Source organism: Giraffa tippelskirchi, chromosome 7 (assembly GCF_054371585.1).
Source record: "Giraffa tippelskirchi isolate mGirTip1 chromosome 7, T2T-mGirTip1v1.2.pri, whole genome shotgun sequence".
Lineage (NCBI taxonomy): Eukaryota > Metazoa > Chordata > Mammalia > Artiodactyla > Giraffidae > Giraffa > Giraffa tippelskirchi.
In genome coordinates this window covers 52,902,781-52,923,648 of record NC_137281.1, presented here as the reverse complement: position 1 = coordinate 52,923,648, position 20,868 = coordinate 52,902,781, and the positions used below count along the sequence as shown (strand labels likewise).

Below are 20,868 nucleotides of genomic sequence, written 5' to 3'. Positions count from 1 at the left end.
TAACCTCAGATATGCAGATGACACCACCCTTATGGCAGAAAGTGAAGAACTAAAGAGCCTCTTAATGAAAGTGAAAGAGGAGAGTGAAAAAGTTGGCTTAAAGCTCAACATTCAGAAAACTAAGATCATGGCATCTGGTCCCATCACTTCATGGCAAATAGATGGGGAAACAGTGGAAACAGTGTCAGACTGTATTTTTTTGGGCTCCAAAATCACTGCTGATGGTGACTGCAGCCATGAAATTAAAAGACGCTTACTCCTTGGAAGGAAGGTTGTGGCCAACCTAGATAGCGTATTTAAAAGCAGAGACATTACCTTGCCAACAAAAGTCCGTCTAGTCAAGGCTATGGGTTTTCCAGTGGTCATGTATGGATGTGAGAGTTGGATGGTGAAGAAAGCTGAGCGCCGCAGAATTGATGCTTTTGAACTGCGGTGTTGGAGAAGACTCCTGAGAGTCCCTTGGACTGCAAGGAGATCCAATCAATCCATCCTAAAGGAGATCAATCCTGGGTGTTCATTGGAAGGTCTGATGTTGAAGCTGAAACTCCAATACTTTGGCCACCTCATGCGAAAAGTTGGCTCATTAGAAAAGACCCTAATGCTGGGTAGGATTGGGTGCAGGAGAAGAAGGGGATGACAGAGGATGAGATGGTTGGATGGCATCACTGACTTGATGGACATGGGTTTGGGTAAACTCCAGGAGTTGGTGATGGACAGAGAGGCCTGGCGTGCTGCAGTTCATGGGGTCACAAAGAGTCAGACACGAGTGAGCGACTGAACTGAACTGAACTACAAGTTATCAATATTTTTTAAAAAGAACTAAAATTTCAAGTGGAAAACAATTCAAAGAAACTTATGTCATTCGTCACTTTAATTTTGTATAATTTATGAGTTAAAATAGACTTCTTTACTGTATTTAGTAAGTTCCTCTGTTGCAAAGGACAACCTTTGGAAATTTTGAATTTGCCTTTTCATTTCACCTTTTATATTACTCTAGTTATGTGTAACCAGCTGTGATCTATATTTTTGAGAGAAAAAAAAATTGTATCCTTCTAGCCCATCCACACCTAGAACAGTGTTTGTACATGGTCAGTGCTCATAAATACTTATTGGACAAAAGATTGAAGAAATCAGTCATTATATAGCCCAGTTGGCATCACATAGGGAAAAAAACAGTAGCCTGCAAACCTGGCTCATTCCAGAAGTGAGTCACTGCCCACCAGGAAAGCCAGGTGCAGGGCAAGCCCTTGGCCACCATTAGCAAAATTCAAGATTTATATCAGTTCAGTTCAGTCGCTCAGTCGTGTCCGACTCTTTGCGACCCCATGGACTGCAGCACGCCAGGCCTCCCTATCCATCACCAACTCCCGGAGTTTACCCAAACTCATGTCCATCGAGTCAGTGATGCCATCCAACTATCTCATCCTCTGTCGTCCCCTTCTCCTCCTGCCCCCAATCCTTCCCAGCATCAAGGTCTTTTCCAATGATTCAACTCTTCACACGAGGTGGCCAAAGTATTGGAGTTTCAGCTTCAACATCAGTCCTTCCAATGAACACCCAGGACTGATCTTCTTTAGGATGGACTGGTTGAATCTCTTTGCAGTCCAAGGGACTCTCAAGAGTCTTCTCCAATACCCCAGTTCAAAAGCATCAATTCTTCGGCGCTCAGCTTTCTTCACAGTCCAACTCTCACACCCATACATGACTACTGGAAAAACCATAGCCTTGACTAGATGGACTTTTGCTGGCAAAGTAATGTCTCTGCTTTTTAATATGCTATCTAGTTTGGTCATAACTTTCCTTCCAAGGAGTAAGCATCTTTTAATTTCATGACTGCACTCACCATCAGCAGTGATTTTGGAGCCCCCAAAAATAAAGTCAGCCACTGTTTCCCCATCTATTTGCCATGAAGTGATGGGACCAGATGCCATGATCTTAGTTTTCTGAATGTTGAGCTTTAACCCAACTTTTTCACTCTCCTCTCTCACTTTCATCAAGAGGCTTACCACCCTAATCTAATACTCATGTTCATAACACTCTCCTCCCTTCAAACCTTCCAATAAAATTCTTCCTGCTTAGAATTTTCTGCAGCTACAGGCCACACTTGAAGTCTACCAGTAATCTGCTTAGTCAGGCCCAACACCTGTTTTGGTTTGGTTTGTTTTTAGTGGGAAAAATTGATTTGACACCTTGCAAGTTAAGTTCCCTATATGGCAGGTTTTAACCTAGTTCTTTTAAATATACGCTAAGACAGTCATTCTCCAAGTGTGGTCTCTGGGTCAGCAGCATCACCATCACCTGGGAATGGGTAAGAAATGTAGGTTCTTGGCCCCCCCATAATCCTACTGGATCGGGGACTCTGGAGGTCCGTCACAACCATCTGTTTTCACAAGCCCACTAGCTGGTTCTGCATAGAGAACCGCTGATCTAGGACACATAAGATTTAATCCACAAAACTTCCCTTTATACACATCTGAGAATGTGTCTATTCTATAAGTCAAGGTACGCATTTATTCATACCTGCTACTAATTTTCCCCTACCTCTTCTATTTTGAAAAATGTCAGACCTTCAGGAAACATGCATGAATACTTCTGTGAGCATCCATTTCCCCTTTGCTTCAAAATGCACTCATTGTTAACATTTTGCCACGTTTGCTTTCTTTTCTCTTTCTTTGTTCTGAACCATTTTAATTAGCTGCAGACATTACTCAGCCTCTGCATTGTTTCATGCATGAGTACTTCAGCATTCTGCCTCTAAATTTTAAGAATCATTTTAAGAAAAAAGTTGAAGTTAGAACCTAAGAGCCAAGTACCTATTGAAGTAGCAATACTTGGATATTTGATGCTATGAGGAACTATTATTAATTTTCTTAGGTGTGCTAATGTTGTGGAGGTGAAGTTTAGAAAAAATCCTTTTTAGGTATATATCGATATATTTACAAGCAGGATACTATGGTGTCTTCGATTTGCTTCAAAATAATCCAGTGGATACGGGCAGTAGGGAACAAGAGGTGGGGTAATAGATGGAACAAGACTGGTGATTGTTTCAGCTGGGTGATATGTACAGGGGGACTCCTTACACTGTGCTCCTTCTGTATATTTCTTAAATCTTCTATAATAAGAAGTTAAATTCTGGTAGTGACCCAAAACACATGAGATTTTTTACACTGAAATGACAGATTACAAAAAATAGTGCTCATTTTCCATAAAGAATGTAAACCTAACGCTCAAGTAAAGGACATCCTGAGGGCAGGATCTCTTGCTTGTCAGGCTCTGTGCACCCTCAGCATTTTGTGTGTGATATTGTTGATATCCTGGTTTCCCTCAGTGTTTGCAATTAGCAATTTAAATGGTTCCCACTCCCTTTCATCCCTGTGTTTCTTGATAATAAGAATTAGTGAAACACATAATCCTGTCTCTTTATATTTTGCCATTGCAATTGATGTATTTAATAATCATTTATAAATATATTTGATGACAGCTTGAAACGAAATTCAAAGGTGACTTAAACGGGGGCGTCCTGGCTGAGAGAGAAGAGCCCCTCCGGTGCCTCGTCAAGTTCTCTAGCCCGCACCTTCTGGAAGCACTAAAATCCCTGGCCCCAGCCGGTGAGTGGTCAGCTTATTTCACCAGTGGGAATTCACAACACACTACATTTGACCCTCTCTATGCTGACTAATTGCCTGCTATTCCGTCATGCCCTGTTTTGAATATTCTGTTTCACTTAACGAGGGTCCATGATCCACCCTCTAATCTTGGCCATTTTTAAATTGATGTTTCATTTTCTTTTCTTTTTTTTTAAATTTCAGGTATTGCAGATGCACCACTTTCTCCACTGCTCACTTGCATACCCAATAAGGGAAAGAATTATTTTAAAATTAGAGATAAATAAGCTATATGTGGTTTTCATAAGCACAGCATCCTTGACTGTATTGGATATGAATTTTAGTTAATGACTAGCTGGATAGCTTCTATCTACAAAACTTGTTTTAGAAATTCATCCTTGATATTAAAGATTTGGAAATGTTCAATGTAATTCTTGGGACTGATTCTTTCCTCCTGCCGCAAAGCATAGCAGTCGCAGGACTTTAAGATGTGACAGGATGTCTTTTCTCTCACTGCTGTCTCTCCTCAATCCCAGAGAGGTCTGGTTCCATTTGCTGGTTCCCAGGGATTTTCTCTTAAGTTTTGGATCACAGAAAGAAACACCAAGAAACTACACCGAACTTCTAAGAGAAGCATAAATTGGTCCATTCAAAGGGCAGAATTGGGCCTATTAAGTTATTATTGCAGGAGGCAGCCTACTAGGTGATTCAGTTATACAAAATAATGATTTCATTGTAAATATGATATTTCTCATAATCTATTTTATCACACATACGGCATTCAAACTGACCAATAATACACCAATTTGTAAATAAAGATATTTAAAAACTGGTACATAAGTCACTTTTGGTAAAAATCTTTCAGCGATCATCACAAAATCATATGTCCTTTTATAATAACACTTTAAAACATAGTGTCTATCTTGATCCACAAAGGATTTGGTGTTCAAACAACATATGTTACAATTATGATAGAATTAAAAGCGAGGAAATCTGGGCAAATGAAGGACAGAAAAAGAAACAGGAGGACAAAATAAAACTGGAGGTAAGATTACCACTAGGCTTCCCTGGTGGCTCAGTGGTAAAGAATCTGCCTGTGATGCAGGAGACCAGGGTTTGATCCCTGGGTGAGGAAGATCCCCTGGAGAAGGAAACGGCAACCTACTCCAGTATTCTTTCCTAGAGAATTCCATGAACAGAGAAGCCTGGTGGGCTACAGTCCATGGGGTCACAAAGAGTCAGACACAACTGAGCGACGAACACTAACTAACCCAGGCAGTCAGACTCGAGTCTGCCCTCTTGGACACCGAGCTGGAAGAAAGAAAAGCCTTATGGATGCTGTCTCACACGTAGGGGTTTTTTGGCACACAATACTTTTAAAATCAGAATTAGTTACTCTGGTGGGCAAAACAGTACCCTTCTCAAAGATGTCCACATCCTAGCCCCTGGAATATATAAACCTGTTACTTCGCAGAAGGAGAAGTTATCCCAGGTTTCCTGGAAGGACCCAATGCAATCACTAGGTCCTCAAAAGTTGGAAGAGGAATAGAAGTGAGCAGAGGGAGATGTACTGAAGAAATCAGAGTGATGTGAAGAGGACTGAACTCACCATTGATGACTTGGAGAAGCTGGACAAGGCAAGTAAACAGATTCTTCCATAGAGCCTCCGGAGGAAATGCAGCCAGGCCCACACCCTGATCTTCACCTAGGAGACTTATTTCAGACTTCTGACCTCCAGAACTGTGAGTAACAAACTGTTTCAGGTCACCAGATCTGTGGTAGCTTGTTATTGCAGCAGTAAAAAACAAACAGCTGCTAACATATTAAAAAGTTGGGAGTTTTCACATAAAAATCTTGAAAAATAAATCACGGCAATACCAAAGACTGGTAGCAGCTGCCCCAGTTAGGCTAGATATTTCCCTGGGGTCCTCACCCCTCCCTTTTCCCTACACCTGGCCTCCTACATTCATTTATCATGACCTATCTGGTCCCTCTTCCTACTTCGTTTTTGGAACCCTGCCCTGAGCTACACTGCCTCCCAAATAGTAATCAGATTTCACCAGTTAAAATACAGGCAAGTAAATCTACCCTCTCTAAAATGATTAACTCTGCCAATTACAACAGTTCTTTTGTTTGTATAATGTGACCTTGGGCTAGTTACTTACCTCTCTGCAGATGAGGAAGAACTCACAGTACGTACCTGAGAGGGCTGTTTTGAGGACAAAATGAGATACTGGATGAAAAGTGCATTCCCCCGTGTCTGGTAAAGAGATCACTGTAATTAACAAACTTGGGCCTCTGCTGGTCTTGAACACCTGGGTCATTTCTAATCTTTGGGAAGTAAAGTTCCCGAATGCATTGCTTTTTCTTCTATCCAACTTTTGCCCAAGGTTCAGATTTCTAGGAAGGCGAATGAGGTTCAGAGGGACCTATGCGTCCTACCTGTTCCCAGGTCCCTCTGTGAAGTTTTACACCCCGCGCGGCCGCCTCACCTGGTGGCGCTCCGTCGCAGACGCGCCCTCCGCCTCCGGTAGGGGGCGCCGCCGCCGCCCGGGCCCCGCCGGATGCTAATAAGGCCCCGCCCCCTGCCGGAAGTCGCTGCGGCGGGAGGCGGGGCCGGCTGGCTTAGTCTGGCCGCGGCGCGAGAGCCATGGCGGCCTCTGAGGCGGCGGTGGTGGATCCCGCGGCTCTCGCCTCGGGCGCCCCGGCCCTCCCGGCGGCCGCGAGGGGAGCCGCCGCCGCCTCGGGCCCGTGGGTCCCGCCCGGGCGGCTGAGAGGCAGCCGGCCGCGACCGCCGGCGGCGAGGCAGCAGCCCGCGGGTTCGGCGCCGCTGGCCCGGGAGCTCATCCAGCCGTCGGTGAGCGAGCTGTCCCGGGCGGTGCGGACCAACATCCTGTGCACGGTGCGCGGCTGCGGCAAGATCCTGCCCAACAGCCCCGCGCTCAACATGCACCTGGTCAAGAGCCACCGCCTGCAGGTGAGCCGGGCCGCGCCTCCCGGGGCCTGGCGCCACCGAGCGTCTGACGCGGGCGGCCAGGGCCGCGGACGCGACCGCGCCGGGGTCCGGCCGGCGGCGGGGGTGGGGGCCGCCGCAGCCCTCAGAACGGGCCGGACCGCCGGGGGGCGGGGGTCCCGGCAGGGAGAGTGGACGCCGGGACGCTGGAGGGCACGGCGCGGGGAAGGCCCTGTGTCACGCGCCAGGCTGTCCGGCTCCGACTCGCGGGACCACCGGCGCGCACGCGGTCGTGTGGTGAGCTCTCACGGCACCTCCGTCCTGTTGTTGCGGAGAAACCGGTGACGCTGCCCGCGTAGTGCTGGGCTTTAAACGCGGGCTCGGCTCTGTGCCAGCGCTCTTGGCACCACACCCACAAGCACCTCCTTCGGGCCTTTGGGTGCTGCCCAGTCGTTAGCAGGGAGCTGCAGATTTGGCAACAAGTTCCATGGCGTTGGTGATATCAGCTTTGCTCAGGCATGAGACCTAAGGAAAGTCTCGCCCGAGGATCTTAAGAGCGTACATCATATATAATTACAGGACAATAATCTTGAACGTCCATTCCTTACGTGAAATGGGGAGGTGATTTTTTTTTTCAACCCGAAGTGCACGTCTGTGGAAAGCTTATTAAAAATCCACAGGTCCAGCCCCAACCTATACCTCTTAAATCATAATTTTCAATCATTACAATAGGACATTTCCTTCCACCACTTCTTAGAAGTCTTTCTAAGCCAACAGTGGCTTAGAACGTAATTTCAAAATGTGTCATTGAAAGCTACTTTGTGAGTATGTAGCTTTTGGTGGTCTGACTTGATTGAGGAGCAAGTTTAAATCACCTAGCCTCTTGCATGGTATGTCTGCCCTTCAGGTAAAGTTTCCTCAGGAATGTTGTTAGAATCAGACTTTTGATGAGAATTTAACAGAAAGCTTGAGGTTGTCTTCTGTAGTAGGGCAGATATGGTGACCATGAAGGGCAGTCCCCTTCCAGCTCCAGCTGATTAGCCAGGCAACAGTGTTCTTAGGAAGATGAGGGAGCCCAGTCAGGAAATGTACTGAGGAGGTAAGCTGAGGTGGGTCTGTAATTTTCCCTGCAGGTGGGACTGCAATTTTCCATGACAGTTCTGGGGTTCTTCCACACACAAGTGCAGTAACTCTGGGAATGGTCATTCTCCTGTTTTCTCCTTCATACTAAATTTTAATTAAACACTTCCCTTCCTTAATCATATTTTAACTTGAGTGGATGAACTGTATATTTGTAGGAATTCTGCAGCCTAATTCCTGTGTTCTCTTTAGCTCATACGTAACAGCCATCACCCACTTTCAGATCATCCCCTCACTGATTACTAAGGCAGACATTACATCTCTAAGCACAAAGGAAGCGGCCAGTCTGACAAGGACTCTCTTAACGTTGTTGACCTGAACGTCATTCTGGCAAGCACTTTTTAACACTTTATATTGTTGTTTTTTGTGGAACTGCTGTCAGGAGCTATATCTCTCCAGACCTTGTGAAGCATCCGTTAAGCAAAAGATACCATTTATCAGTACGTCTCAGGATTGGTTTGATAGTATACAATTGTTGTTCATTCGCTTTGTTGTGTCTGACTTTTTGCAACCCCAAGAACTGCTACACTTCAGGCTTCACTGCCCTTTGCTATCTCCCTGAGTTTGCTCAAACTCATGTCCATTGAGTCAGTGATGCCATCCAACCATCTCATCCTATGTCGCCCCCTTCTCCTCTAGCCCTTAATCTTACCCAGCATCAGGGTCTTTTCCAATTAGTTGGCTCGTCGCATCAGATGGCTGAAGTACTGAAACTTCAGCTTCAGCACCAGCCCTTCCAATGAATATTCAGGATTGATTTCCTTTTGGATTGATTGATTTGATCTCCTTGTGTGCAAGGAACTCGCAAGAGTCTTCTCCAACACCACAATTCAAAAGCATCAATTCTTCGTCACTCAGCCTTCTTTATGGACCAACTCTCACATCCATACATGACTACTGGAAAAACCATAGCCTTGACTATATGGACCTTTGTTGGCAAAGTGATGTCTCTGCTTTTTAATACACTCTAGGTTTGTCCTAGCTATTCTTCCAAGGAGTAAGCGTCTTTTGATTTCGTGGCTGCAGTCACCACCTGCAGTGATTTTGGAGCCCAAGAAAATGAAATCTGACACTGTCTCCATTGTTTCCCCATCTATTTGCCGTGAAGTGATGGGACTGGATACCATGATCTTCGTTTTTTGAATGTTGAGTTTTAAGCGAGCTTTTTCACTGTCCTCTTTCACCTTCATCAAGAGGCTCTTTAGTTCCTCTTCACTTTCTGCCACTAAAGTGGTATCATCTGCATATCTGAGGTTGTTGATATTTCTCCCAGCAATCTTGATTCTAGCTTGTGCTTCATCCAGCCCAGCATGTCCCATGATGTACTCTGCATGTAAGTTAAATAAGCAGGGTGACAATATACAGCCTTGATGTACTCCTTTCCCTGTTTGGAAACAGTCTGTTGTTCATGTCCGGTTCTAACTGTTGCTTCTTGTCCTGTATGCAGGTTTCTCAGGAGGCAGGTAATGTGGTCTGGTAGTCCCATCTCATTAAGAATATTCCACAATTTGTTGTAATCCACACAGTCAAAGGCTTTAGCATAGTCAGTGAAGCAGAAGTAGATTTTTTTTTTTTTTAATTCCCTTGCCTTTTCTATGATACAGCATATGTTGGCAGTTTGATCTCTGATTCCTCTGCCTTTTCTAAATCCAGCTTGTTCATCTAGAAGTTCTCAGTTCACGTACTGCTGAAGTCTAGCTTGAATAAGTTTATTTCTAATTGTGTTTTTAAAATATATAAAGTTCAGGAATTCTGAAGATACCAATTCTGAGCATACAGTAGAGTAAGAAAAAGGAATATGTTTGAGGCAAGTGCAGATTTTGACAGTCAGGTCTTTACTTGAACTTTAGCCCAACTGAGTATCAGTATCCTCTCCTGCTTAGAATCTGTGTGAAGCAATTCTTCCAGTACTAGTCATTTCTCAGATTTCTGTTGTCTGAAGACAGCACACTGTATTCAAGATCTCTTTCTGAACTGAAAATCGAACAACCTCAAAATGGACTCTCCTGAGTTTCCTTCCTAGGTCACTAGAGAGACCTGTTTCAGGGAGAATTTAAGAAACCTCACCCTGAACTATCATTGTTTTTTTCTTGTCAAACAGGCTCACTTTGCATCCTTGTTCTATCTTTCTAACCATGTGGCCCCTGAACATCTGCTGTCTTGGTGGAAAGGGGGTTCTGTTCTTTTTTTTTTTTTAACAAAGGTGGCCTATGTGACAAAACAGCCATATCTGCATAGTGTTGCCCAGAGTGGTGAATCTACACTTAGTCAGGAGCCAGAGTAGCAGGCTCTTGAGTTCAAACACTATTCCTGATACTTGATGTTCTCCAAGTGTTGAGGTGGGTAGGGGAAAGAGGCCTAAGGACGAGAGCTGATGGGGATCTCCCTGTGGCCTTGAAAGGGGTCTGTGTTGAACCAGAGACTCCAGTGGCCCTGAAGCCTGAGTGTGTCTGCTTGGAGATATGCATAGTATTCCGTGGAGATTTTCCCTTTCTTCTGTTGATTACAGCTACTTACATAATTCTAGTTTCTTTCCTAGTTTTCTTTTTTCTTTCCTAGTTTGTTTTTTTTCTTTCCTATAGTTATTTTTTTTTCTTTCCTAGTTTGTTTTTTTTCTCCTAGATTATGATAATCTTTTCTTCCCTTCCCCATTGGTTGCTGTGAGGTTCTTATTTTATTCTAATCTTTCTTCAGAAGGTATCCTGCCGTCACTCAAATATTCCCTTACGATTAACAAGTTCTTCTGAATGATGATGGATAAAAGTGGAGATAGGAGTTGTAAGTTGCAATGTACATGATACCTTGTGATTTTATGTGGGTTCCTGGTGATTCAGGGAAAAGAGGAGTAGGAGTAAGTGAGCATTTCTTGATTCTTTTATCCCTCATGTTTGAAAATAGTGAAAGGGACAGGAGGACCATTAAAGAACATCTTATCCAGCAACACATATTTTTAAAGCATGGCTTAGTGGATTTTATGTTATGTTCAGTCCACGGGTTTGTTTTTCATGATTTGCCAGCATTTTTTTTTCTTAAAAGAAAGGTTCCAAGTTGCTCCATAGATCATATTGTACAAAGACTTCTAATTTTAAATTTACAATAACAGAGCAAGCTACTTTTCTTCTTGGATATATTTCTGTGACTGCAGAGAGGTACTTGAGAAGCTACAGTGCCTTTTTTTTTTTTTTCCAGTTTTTGCCACAGTTCCCACAATTCTTTGCTCTTATCTCCTCTTCTTCAACGGGGTCCTTTCTCTTGCTTTTCTTTTTTTCTCTTTGTTTACTTTTCTCCATCTTGTTTTTTAGTTGTTTCCTCTCATAAGTTCTTTTTCAAATTCTTTTATTTAAAAGATTTTATAAACAGGTACCAAAAAAATACACAAAACATGAAGTATTCTCTGTACGTTTTTTTCAGTTATGCACAGAAGGTAAAGTTTAAAAAGTGCTAAGTTTTATTCTAGAATGTATCTAGCACTTAAGAATGAAAATATCACTTTTTACTACAGGTCATGTTTTACCGTGCCATCACCATTTCTCTACTCCCCTGTTCTCATCTCAGAGCTTATTGTCTCTAAACAGGGATGGGAAGAAGGTCAGGAACTGAGGTAGAGAGGTGGTGTTGGGATGGGCCAAGGAATTAGCCCTAAGAATGCGGGAAAGTGAACAGTATTAGGTTGTTGCCTCACCTGTAATGACAACAGCAAGATGTTGACATCAGTATGGCTGCCTTTAGTGTCTCATCCTGGTGTGTGATACAACTTTGACTTAGGTGACCATAAGCATTTACTCTTTAAAAGATTCCCAAGTACAACAAATACATATTCCTCCTCTTGAAAACATTTGGGGAATGTTAAGTAGTTCCATTAGGTATAGCAGAAAAATGACAGAAAAGAAGTGTAGTTTGAAGCTGTTTACTACAGGACTTTGGATGTCCCAATGGCTAGAAGAATTTGGATTTGAGCAGTATCGGAGTGCCATTGAATATGTTTGAGTGAGGTAATGTCATGATCAGAGCTATATTTTAGAAAGGTGAATCTGGCAACATGTGAATGAAAAGGAAATTGAAGGTTTAGAAATTAGGCTAGTGACAAAGTCCAAAGAGGAAGTCAAGAATACTTGGAACTTGGATGTTTACAAATAACTTGTTTGGGGTTTTAAGAAGCAGATTATAAAGCATGCATGCTTTGTTTTTGTTATACCTACATTTATATAGTTATGTATCTATGTTTTATACATGTATTTTTTCAATTTAAATATAGTTGATTTACAACATTAAAAAAAAAATACTTGGAACTATTGATGGTGGCAGTGAGAAAGGAAAAGTGAGGAGGCGGTAGAAGACATTATGAAAGAATAGCTAGCAGCACTTGGAAGCAATCAAGATGTCCTTCAGAAGGTGAATCAGTAAGTAACAGTAATACATCCAGACAATGGAGTATCAGCACTAAAAAGAAATGAGCGCTTGGTCAATCAGTGGTTGTCAGTGCTATCAGTGGTGTCATGAATAGGTGGAGCACAGATTTTTAGGGAAGTGAATACACTCTGTATGATACTATAGTAATGGATAGCCGTCATTATCATTTGGCAAAACCCATAGAATGTGCAACACCAATAGTGAATTCTGATATAATCTATAGACTTTGGGTCATAATGATGTGTCAGTGTAGTTTCATCAGTTGTAAACAAATGTACCATTCTGCTGAGAGATGTTAATAGTGAAACAGGCTATATTGGAGTGGGATGGGGGGCTGCGGATAGTGTATGGGAACTCTACTTTCCACTCAGTTTTGCTATAGGTGTAGTAAAACTCTTAAAAATAAATTTTATTAATTTTTAAAAAAGGGAAGTGAACAGGTATATGAGAATATGATAGAGAGTTTGAAAAGGGGTCATAAAAGGATTGCTAAGCAAATTGAGGATGTTTTAGAAATGAGCATGAATTTTGTGGTAACCCTGTAAGCAGAGTTTTATAGAACATTTGACAGGCCAAAACACAGAAGACAGCCGTCTCCTTGGCATATAACTAAGAAGAATTTGGTAATGGTCAAGTGAATAAAGGCTTTTAGAGTCTTCTTTAATATCTTCTCCACATTTCATTTTTTCCTGCATATTATACACTAGAAGGAAAATAATATAAGTTTACAAAGTATTTCCTTTAAAAAAGATAAATTGGTGAATGGAATGAGTTTGATGACAGTGTTATTGTCATTCGAGCCTACAGATGTCCTTGTTTTAACAAAAGCAGCATTCCAATCAGACTTTCACAAGTATAGTATTTTCTTTTAAGATGAGTTCATAGATTTTCTTTTTTAAATCGAAGTATAGTTGATTTACAATGTTATGTTCACAGCAAAGTGATTCGGTTTTACATATGTATATATATATATATATACCTTCTTTTTTATATATTTTTTTCTGTTATGGTTTATCACCGGATGTTGAATATAGTTCCCTGTAGTATACAGTAGAACCTTGTTGTCTATATATTCTATATATAATAGTTAGAATCTGCTAACCCCAAACTCTCAGTCTATCCCTCCCCCAGCACTCCTCCTCCTTGGCTACCACAAGCCTATTCTCTATACCTGTGAGTCCATTTCTGTTTCATAGATAAATTATTTTGTGTCATATTTCGGATTTCACATATAAGTAATATCATATGGTAGTTGTCTTTCTCTTTTTGACTTACTTCACTTAGTATGATAATTTCTAGTTCCATCCATGTTGCCGCCAGTAGCATTATTTCATTCTTTTTTATGGCTGAGTTGTACTCTATTATATATATATACATCACATCATTCATCTGTCGATAGACATTTGGGTTGTTTCCATGTCTTGGCTATTGTGAGTAGCGCTGTTATGAATATAATGGTGCATGTATCTTTTTGAATTGTAGTTTTATCTGGATATATGCCCAGGAGTGGGATTGCTGGATCATATGGCAGTTCTATTTTTAGTTTTCTGAGGAACCTCATACTGTTTTCCATAGTGGCTGCACCAACTTACATTCTCAGCAACAGTGTAGGAGGGTTCCCTTTTCTCCATACCTCTCCAGCGTTTACTGTTTGTAGACTTTAATGATGGCCATTCTGACTGATATGAAGTGGTAGCTCACTGTAGTTTTGAGTAGCATTTCTCTAATAATTAGCGATGTTGAGTAATGTTTCATGTGCTTGTTGGCTATATGTATGTCTTCTTTGGAGAAATGTCTATTTAGCTCTTCCACCTGTTTTTTGAATGGGTCGTTTGTTTTTTGCTGTTGAGTTATAGGAGCTGTTTGTATATTTTAGAGATTAAGCCCTTCTATGTTGCATCATTGCAAATATTTTCTCTCATTCCACAGATTGTTTTTCCGTTTTATTATGGTTTCCTTTGCTGTGCAAAAGCTTGTAAGTTTGATTAGGTCTGATCTGTTTACTTTGCTTTTATTTCTGTTGCCACAAAAACAGTGTTTAATGTATAGTATGAGTTTAGATTAGCTTATTGGCATTAAATAGGTTGGCAGAAAGCAAGAGAAGCAACAAAAATCTCCACAGCAGATAACTAATAGCTGTAATAATGGAGTGATTATGTGATAGCCTTAGTCTCTCAGTCATGTCTGACTCTTTGGGACCCATGGACTGTAGCCCACCAGACTCCTTTGCCCTTAGGATTTTCCAGGCAAGAATACTGGAGTGGAGTACTTCTCCTCCAGGGAATCTTCCCAACTGGGGATGGGTTCTTCACCTGCTGAGCCATTGGGGGATTATGTGATAAGCGCTGTTCTATAATACTGTTAACTATAATGCTATTAACTGAGTCCTCACAACAACTCTGAAGTAGGTCCTATTATTGTGCATACTTCACAGATAAGGAAACCAAGACAGTTAAGTTTTTCAAGGTCAAAGGAAAGGAGCGATTCAAACTACAGCAGAGAATTCAAACTACTGCAGTCCATATTCCAGAATCCATGGGTTTAACCACTGCATCATGATTCTTAAGCTCAGCTACACATTAGGATCATCTGTCTTGAGCCTGAGAAACTATAAATATACCACTTACCATTAAAGACATTGGGTAAAGGACAGAGATTTTTAAATCTAGAAGGAATGTTAAAGGAATGGATAGAAGATTTTTAAACAACATAGTTGCTTTTTGTTTATGTTGTTTTGAAAAATTTTAACATGTATTAAGCTATAGTTTACACGTGATAAAATTTACCCATTTTAAGTGACTAATTCAGTTATTTTTAAGTAGATGTACAGTTCTGCAACTATCACTGCAATCCCAAACTTTAGAACATTTTCATCACTCTATAAAGATCCCTTGTGCACATCTTTAGTCATTCCTTATTATCACTGCCAACTCGTTCTGATGGTTTTTTAAAGATAATTATTTTTCTTTTGCAGGATGGCATAGTAAATCCAACAATAAGAAAAGATTTGAAAACTGTACCAAAATTCTACTGTTGTCCAATTGAAGGATGCCCTAGAGGCCCTGACAGACCATTTTCTCAATTTTCTCTCGTAAAACAGGTATTTTACTTGTCTTAACTATACTTCTCTAGGGATGAAATGCAGATGTCATAAACTCAATACATTCTGATTACTTACCAGTCATAACAAGAGAATTAAGCAAAAGCTGCTTATAAGGACAGCCAGCCAAATCTCTCACTTGGGGAAAAATGAGTAGATGTAAGTAAAGGCTGGCTGGTTCTGAGGGAAATGTCCCGTGTGGATTTGGAGAGAAGACCAGGTCAGCAAAGTATGATAAATTGAGTGTGCTTCCAGATCTCTGGTGTGAATCTTTCAAGGTCAGAGGAGCAGAGGCATAGGGAGATGTTCTCCCAAGGGAGTAAGAAGCTGTAGGAAAAGAAGGATTTCAGAAGCAACTCCCTTAGAGAGGAGCGAGGGACCCGGTCAGTGAGGAGGTGGGGATTCTGGACTGGAAGAGACTGCAACCCTTGCCTGAAGGTTTGCTGGAGGGATCCTGAGGAGAGTGCTCCAGGACTTGTTCTGCTTGCAGCACTCTGAAGCTAGGGGGTGGATACCATGGATTGTTTCCAGAACAGTCTCAGCTTTTCACAAAGATGAGGCATATGATAAAGATCAGCTTGCCTGCTTTTTCATTCTTTCGATTTGCACTGCTATATTTTATCATGTAAAACCATTGTTATGTGGGGTGTGTTGATGACTTTTGAAGGGTTCTGAGCAGTTGCAGGTTTTCATCTTGGTCCTTCTGTGCTCTTCCTAGCACTTTATGAAAATGCACGCTGAGAAGAAGCATAAGTGCAGTAAGTGCGGCAATTCGTATGGCACGGAGTGGGACCTGAGGAGGCACGCGGAGGACTGTGGCAAGACCTTCCGGTGCACGTGCGGCTGCCCCTACGCCAGCAGGACCGCACTGCAGTCCCACGTCTACCGAACCGGCCATGAGATCCCCGCGGAACACAGGTTGGGGGGGGTGGCGGCCCAAACGCCAGCAACTCTGTGGAAAGTGTCAGGTGAAACTTCCTGGAGAGCGGTTAGCGTGAGGAGAAAGGAGGAATGGTGGAGAAAAGATGAGGCATGAAGAAGGGAACTTTGGGAAATGGCAGCAGTACTAGTAAATGATCCACACCTACTTGACCCTGTTGTTCTCCTTGCTCTTTCACCAACTCCTTTTAAAGGTCCCTTATTATTCCCAACTGAACACTGACTGTACTTTCTTTTTTTAAAAGATTTATTTGTTTACTTTTGGCTGTTCTGGGCCTTGCTTGCTGCGTGAGCTTTCTCTAGTTGCAGTGAGCAGGGGCTGCTCTTGTGTGCTATGCGAGGGCTTCTCACTGTGGAGGCTTCTCTTGCTGTGGAGCACAGGCTTCAGTAGCTGAGGCATGAGAGTTCAATAGTTGTGGTGCACAGGCTTGGTTGGTCCACCACAGGCCGGATCTACTCGGACCAGGGATCAAATCTGTGTCACTTGCATTGGAGGTGGATTCTTAAGCACTGGACCACCAGGGAAATCCCTATTGAGTTTTCAATTCTTCCAAAACTTTCATCATTTTCTATTAGAGGGATACTGGATTGTTGAAGAGTTTTTTAAATCATGAAACCGCTTCATTTGAAAGGTCAAATTTGGATTAATAGCTTCCTATTTTAGAAATGATAATCACTGCATTATATTATATGTTAGCTTCCTGGTGCTTACTGATCTAAGCTGAGTTCTAGTACTTAGAGCTTTACCCAAAGAAGGTGTGCTTCCTCCTTCCCTGTTTGCATGTTTCTGAACTTCTGTGTAATAGGCCAGGTTACAAAGGGGATTTCTTTTCACTGGGCTGAATCTGACCCCTGCTGTAGATGTGAGATGTAGAGCTTATAAGTGAAGATACAGTGCCAGGGTTGATGAAGAAAGCTGCAGTTTAAAATCACTTTTCTCTTTTTCACTCTGTCATTGTTTTCAGGGATCCACCTAGTAAGAAAAGGAAAATGGAAAACTGCCTGCACAACCAGAAGTTGTCCAGTAAGACCGTTGAAGCACTGAACAACCAACCAATTCAGCGACCAGATGCTCCAGAACTAGAAACTTCAGAAATAAAGCTGGTGGCTTCCTTTGAAGACTCTTGCAGCTCTAATGCCAAACAACAGACTCTTCCAGCAGCTCCAAGGTACCCTCAGAAGTTGCTTTTACCAAAGCCCAAAGTGGCTTTGGTTAAACTCCCCGTCATGCAGTTTTCTCCCGTGCCTGTCTTTGTGCCTACAGCCGACTCCTCGGCCCAGCCTGTGGTGTTGGGTGTCGACCATCAGGGCTCTGCCCCTGCTGCCGTGCACTTACTGCCCTTGTCCATTGGAACCCTGATCCTCGGCCTAGATTCGGAGGCCTGCTCGCTCAAGGAGAGCCTCCCTCTTTCAAAAGTTGTAAATCCTGTTGCTGTTGAGCCGATTAGCACAGGTATTCAAGTGAACTTGGGTAAAAGTCCATTTAGCCCGTTACAAGAACTCGGGAACACATGTCAGAAGAACAGCATTTCTTCCATCAACGTACAGACAGACCTGTCCTACACCACACCACAATTCATGCCGTCTGCACAGTGGGCCAGCCCTGACTCCTCTGTGTCGTCCTGTTCTCAAACTGATTTGACATTTGGTTCCCAGGTTTCCCTTCCCATTAGTGTTCAAACTCAGACTTTTTTGCCCAGTTCTAAGGTAACCTCATCTATCGCTGCTCAGACTGATGCATTTATAGATGCCAGTTTCCAGCCATGTGGGATCTCCAGAGAAACTCAGACCAGTGGACTGCAAAATCCAGCAGATGACAGAGTACAGATGGACCAAGCTGTAATGTGTGGAGACATTTTTGAGAGTGTCCATTCATCATACGGTGTGTCTACAGACAATATTATAAGCAGCAGCTTAGTAGCAGAGACTGTAACTCATGACTTGTTACCTCAGAACCACCCTAAAACTTTAACTCAAGATATTGAGAAATCCACACCAATTATAAACTTCAGTGCACCAAACAGTATGCTTTCGTCACAGAACATGACAGATAATCAGACCCAAACCATGGATTTATTAAGTGATCTAGAAAACATCTTGTCAAGTAACCTACCTGGTCAGACACTGGACAACCGTGGTCTTTTGTCTGACACAAATACTGGACCTGACACCCAACTCCCATCTGGCCCAACCCAGAATCCTGCAATTGATTTTGATATTGAAGAGTTCTTTTCAGCCTCAAATATACAGACACAAACCGAGGAGAGTGAGCTTAGCACCATGACTACTGAGCCAGCCTTGGAGTCGCTGGACATAGAAACCCAAACTGACTTCTTCTTTGCAGACCCTTCTGCCCAGGCCTACAGTTGTAGGGGAAATTCTAGCTTCTTAGGTCTTGAGATGTTTGACACGCAGACACAGACAGACCTGAACTTCTTTTTAGACAGTAGCCCTCGTCTGCCACTGGGAAGTATCCTGAAACACTCCAGCTTTTCCATGAGTACTGATTCATCTGACACAGAGACCCAGACTGACGGAATCTCCACTGCTAAAAACCTGCCTGCCCTGGAAAGCAAAGTTCAGTTGAACAGTGCCGAAACACAGACCATGAATTCTGGCTTTGAAACTTTGGGGAGCTTATTCTTCACCAGCAATGAAACTCAGACAGCAATGGATGACTTTCTTCTGGCTGATCTGGCCTGGAACACGATGGAATCTCAGTTCAGCTCTGTTGAAACCCAAACGTGTGCAGAACTACACCCAGTCTCCAACTTCTGAAAGTGGAGTCCACATGAGAGATGGATTCACAGTTCCCTTCTGGATTTAGAAGATGAAGAACAGGGACAACAGTATTAACTCTATTGAATGTAGTCGACGATACAGTTACTTCGATTCTTTGAGGTTCTTTGCCTTTTTGTACTTGTAAACATGAAATTTGTGTAAAAATTTGTGAGTGTATTATAAAGTGTAAGATGTTGATCTGAACATGATTGTTTTTGTGTTGCCGACATTTGCCCTTTCAGTGTAGTCTTCCCTTCTTTAAAAAAAAATGTATTTCATACCTTTAAAACCCATCTTGCCATTTAACTGAAGCCAAGCTCACCAGGACTTAGGGTACAAACTTCAGATCTTCAGGACATTTTCATCAAAGCATGACTGACTTAAATTGCACCTAAAATACTCTTGCCATTGCTTGTTAAGAAATTCCTGTTCCCTGATAACATGTAAAGAAGTCTGACGCTGCACCAACAGATTTAAACACCAACAGCTTCACCTGCTTTGACATCTTACTCTTCCCTGATTTGAAGACACAAAGGAAAACTGTTGTCTTTAGCTTCTGAGACAATTTGCATATAGTCAATGCCATCCCGTTACGTGAACTGTTACTGGTATGAACATAGTGTATAGTACTTTGCTCACAAGACATGTTGCTGTACAATTATTGCTTAAAGTAGTAGCGGCAAGCACTTAGTGTAAATAGTGATCCTTTCAGTCTAAGTGGCAGTAAGTCACTCCAACTATGGAAAGGCTGGGCTGTGAATCACGCCTGTTCGCTCATCCTGGAGTGTGTCCTACAAGCCATCCCTCCTGCACCCTACTGAAGGCCAGGGTGGTGCTCCAGAGCTGCTTCTCAAGGTGCACCCCACCCGCTGAGTCTGTTTTGTCGCTCTAAATGTTAAAAAATAATAAGAATAGTAATGTAAGGAGAAAAGGATATTCCCTGTTACATTTCAATACTTTTCATAAGCTTGCTAGGGCAAGAGTGCAATCAACATCTATAGTAAAGTGAATCTTCTTTTCATCCCCCTCTCATTTTTTTCCTTGAATGAGGAAACACATTGGTCTAGCAAGAATAGTGTTTGTGCCTTGAGGATAGCAATTCTAGAATAGATCCATCTAAAATACAGCATTCTGCATTATGTTGCTTTGTTTGTTTAGAGAGGGTAATACTGACCAGTCTTCAAAGAAAATGAGGTGAAGATCCAGCACTTCAAGAACATAGTATGTTTTGAGATGGCTGAGCAGTCAGGTACACTTGTAGGGTTTTTTGTATTTAGAAGATCCTGAGTTCTTGATTGTTGGCCAGCTTTCAGGAAAGTAAAAATCAATGCAGTCTGTACATTTTTCTAAGTTTACCCAAAAAAATGCTCTGTTCCTTCTGTGGCACGTGCTTTATGCTGCTGAAGACTAAACCCTCAAAATACAACCTAAGGAGGAAACTAATAATTCATTAGAGAAAATCTTTGGTGTTGCTACTAATTCCTATCCCATAGAAGAATTGGTGGTAATGGATAAATAACATGTCCTGGGCAGATGAACTCAACCTGGTAGATAAAAGTTTGCTTGGGTCACAGTTGCCTATGAATATGGGTTTCAAAACAAACATAAAGCCTTAACTTAGTATTTCATTATGTTTTAGAATCATCACTGCCTTAACATTTCAAACATCTATTTCAGTTCTCCTAGTAAGGAGAAGTGCATGTTTGTTTATGGCTTTTTGTAAATATATATGCAGTGATCTATGGCTTTTAAAAAAAATTTGTGTTTCTGTGACAATATTTGTTAATCCAGCCAACTGAATTATTTACAGAAAATTGAGCATGTAATAGTTCATGTACCAGTAAGAATTGTCCCCTACCCCGAACCTTAGTTTCCTGAATTGTTCTAAGATTATTTGTAAAAGCTGAAAACTCAGTGATTAAAGAGAAGTGAGAATTCTA

At 42.1% G+C, this 20,868-nt stretch overlaps 2 protein-coding genes and 1 long non-coding RNA gene across 8 annotated transcripts in view; 2 read left to right on the top strand and 1 right to left on the bottom strand.

The window, feature by feature from the left end:
- The window catches only part of CENPN (centromere protein N), a 21,883-nt gene extending 17,850 nt beyond the window's left edge, over nt 1-4,033 (top strand). For all 3 annotated transcript variants that reach the window (XM_081513577.1, XM_081513575.1, XM_081513576.1), the window contains exons 10-11: nt 3,482-3,608; nt 3,810-4,033. In XM_081513577.1, the coding sequence (XP_081369703.1) occupies nt 3,482-3,608; nt 3,810-3,892 (210 nt within the window). In that variant the 3' untranslated portion in view covers nt 3,893-4,033. The remainder of the gene's footprint in view (nt 1-3,481; nt 3,609-3,809) is intronic.
- The window catches only part of LOC145514789 (uncharacterized), a 10,009-nt gene extending 3,770 nt beyond the window's left edge, over nt 1-6,239 (bottom strand). Inside the window, exons 1-3 of the long non-coding RNA XR_014060461.1 lie at nt 6,098-6,239; nt 5,806-5,865; nt 5,215-5,420 (exon numbers count right to left, since the gene is read on the bottom strand). This is a non-coding gene — a long non-coding RNA (uncharacterized LOC145514789). The remainder of the gene's footprint in view (nt 1-5,214; nt 5,421-5,805; nt 5,866-6,097) is intronic.
- On the top strand, nt 6,233-20,868 carry ATMIN (ATM interactor). 4 transcript variants are annotated; one of them, XM_081513553.1, is made up of 5 exons: nt 6,233-6,258; nt 6,338-6,582; nt 15,083-15,208; nt 15,927-16,126; nt 17,113-20,868. In XM_081513553.1, exons 2-5 carry the CDS (start codon nt 6,553-6,555, stop codon nt 18,923-18,925), a joined length of 2,169 nt encoding a protein of 722 aa, XP_081369679.1. In that variant the 5' UTR covers nt 6,233-6,258; nt 6,338-6,552; the 3' UTR covers nt 18,926-20,868. The 4 variants fall into 4 exon arrangements, with proteins under 4 accessions (XP_081369679.1, XP_081369681.1, XP_081369678.1 ...); XM_081513555.1 differs by having other exon boundaries at nt 6,233-6,582; nt 17,113-17,316; nt 17,412-20,868; XM_081513554.1 differs by lacking the exons at nt 6,233-6,258; nt 6,338-6,582 and adding exons at nt 9,963-10,476; nt 11,954-12,098.

Excerpts from the sequence above, each read along its gene's own strand:
- ATMIN (XM_081513552.1), top strand. The coding sequence starts at position 6,256 with ATGGCGGCCTCTGAGGCGGCGGTGGTGGATCCCGCGGCTCTCGCCTCG. Across the intron at positions 6,583-15,082 it reads TCAAGAGCCACCGCCTGCAG|GATGGCATAGTAAATCCAAC; the intron begins GTGAGCCGGGCC and ends TTTCTTTTGCAG. Across the intron at positions 15,209-15,926 it reads AATTTTCTCTCGTAAAACAG|CACTTTATGAAAATGCACGC; the intron begins GTATTTTACTTG and ends TGCTCTTCCTAG.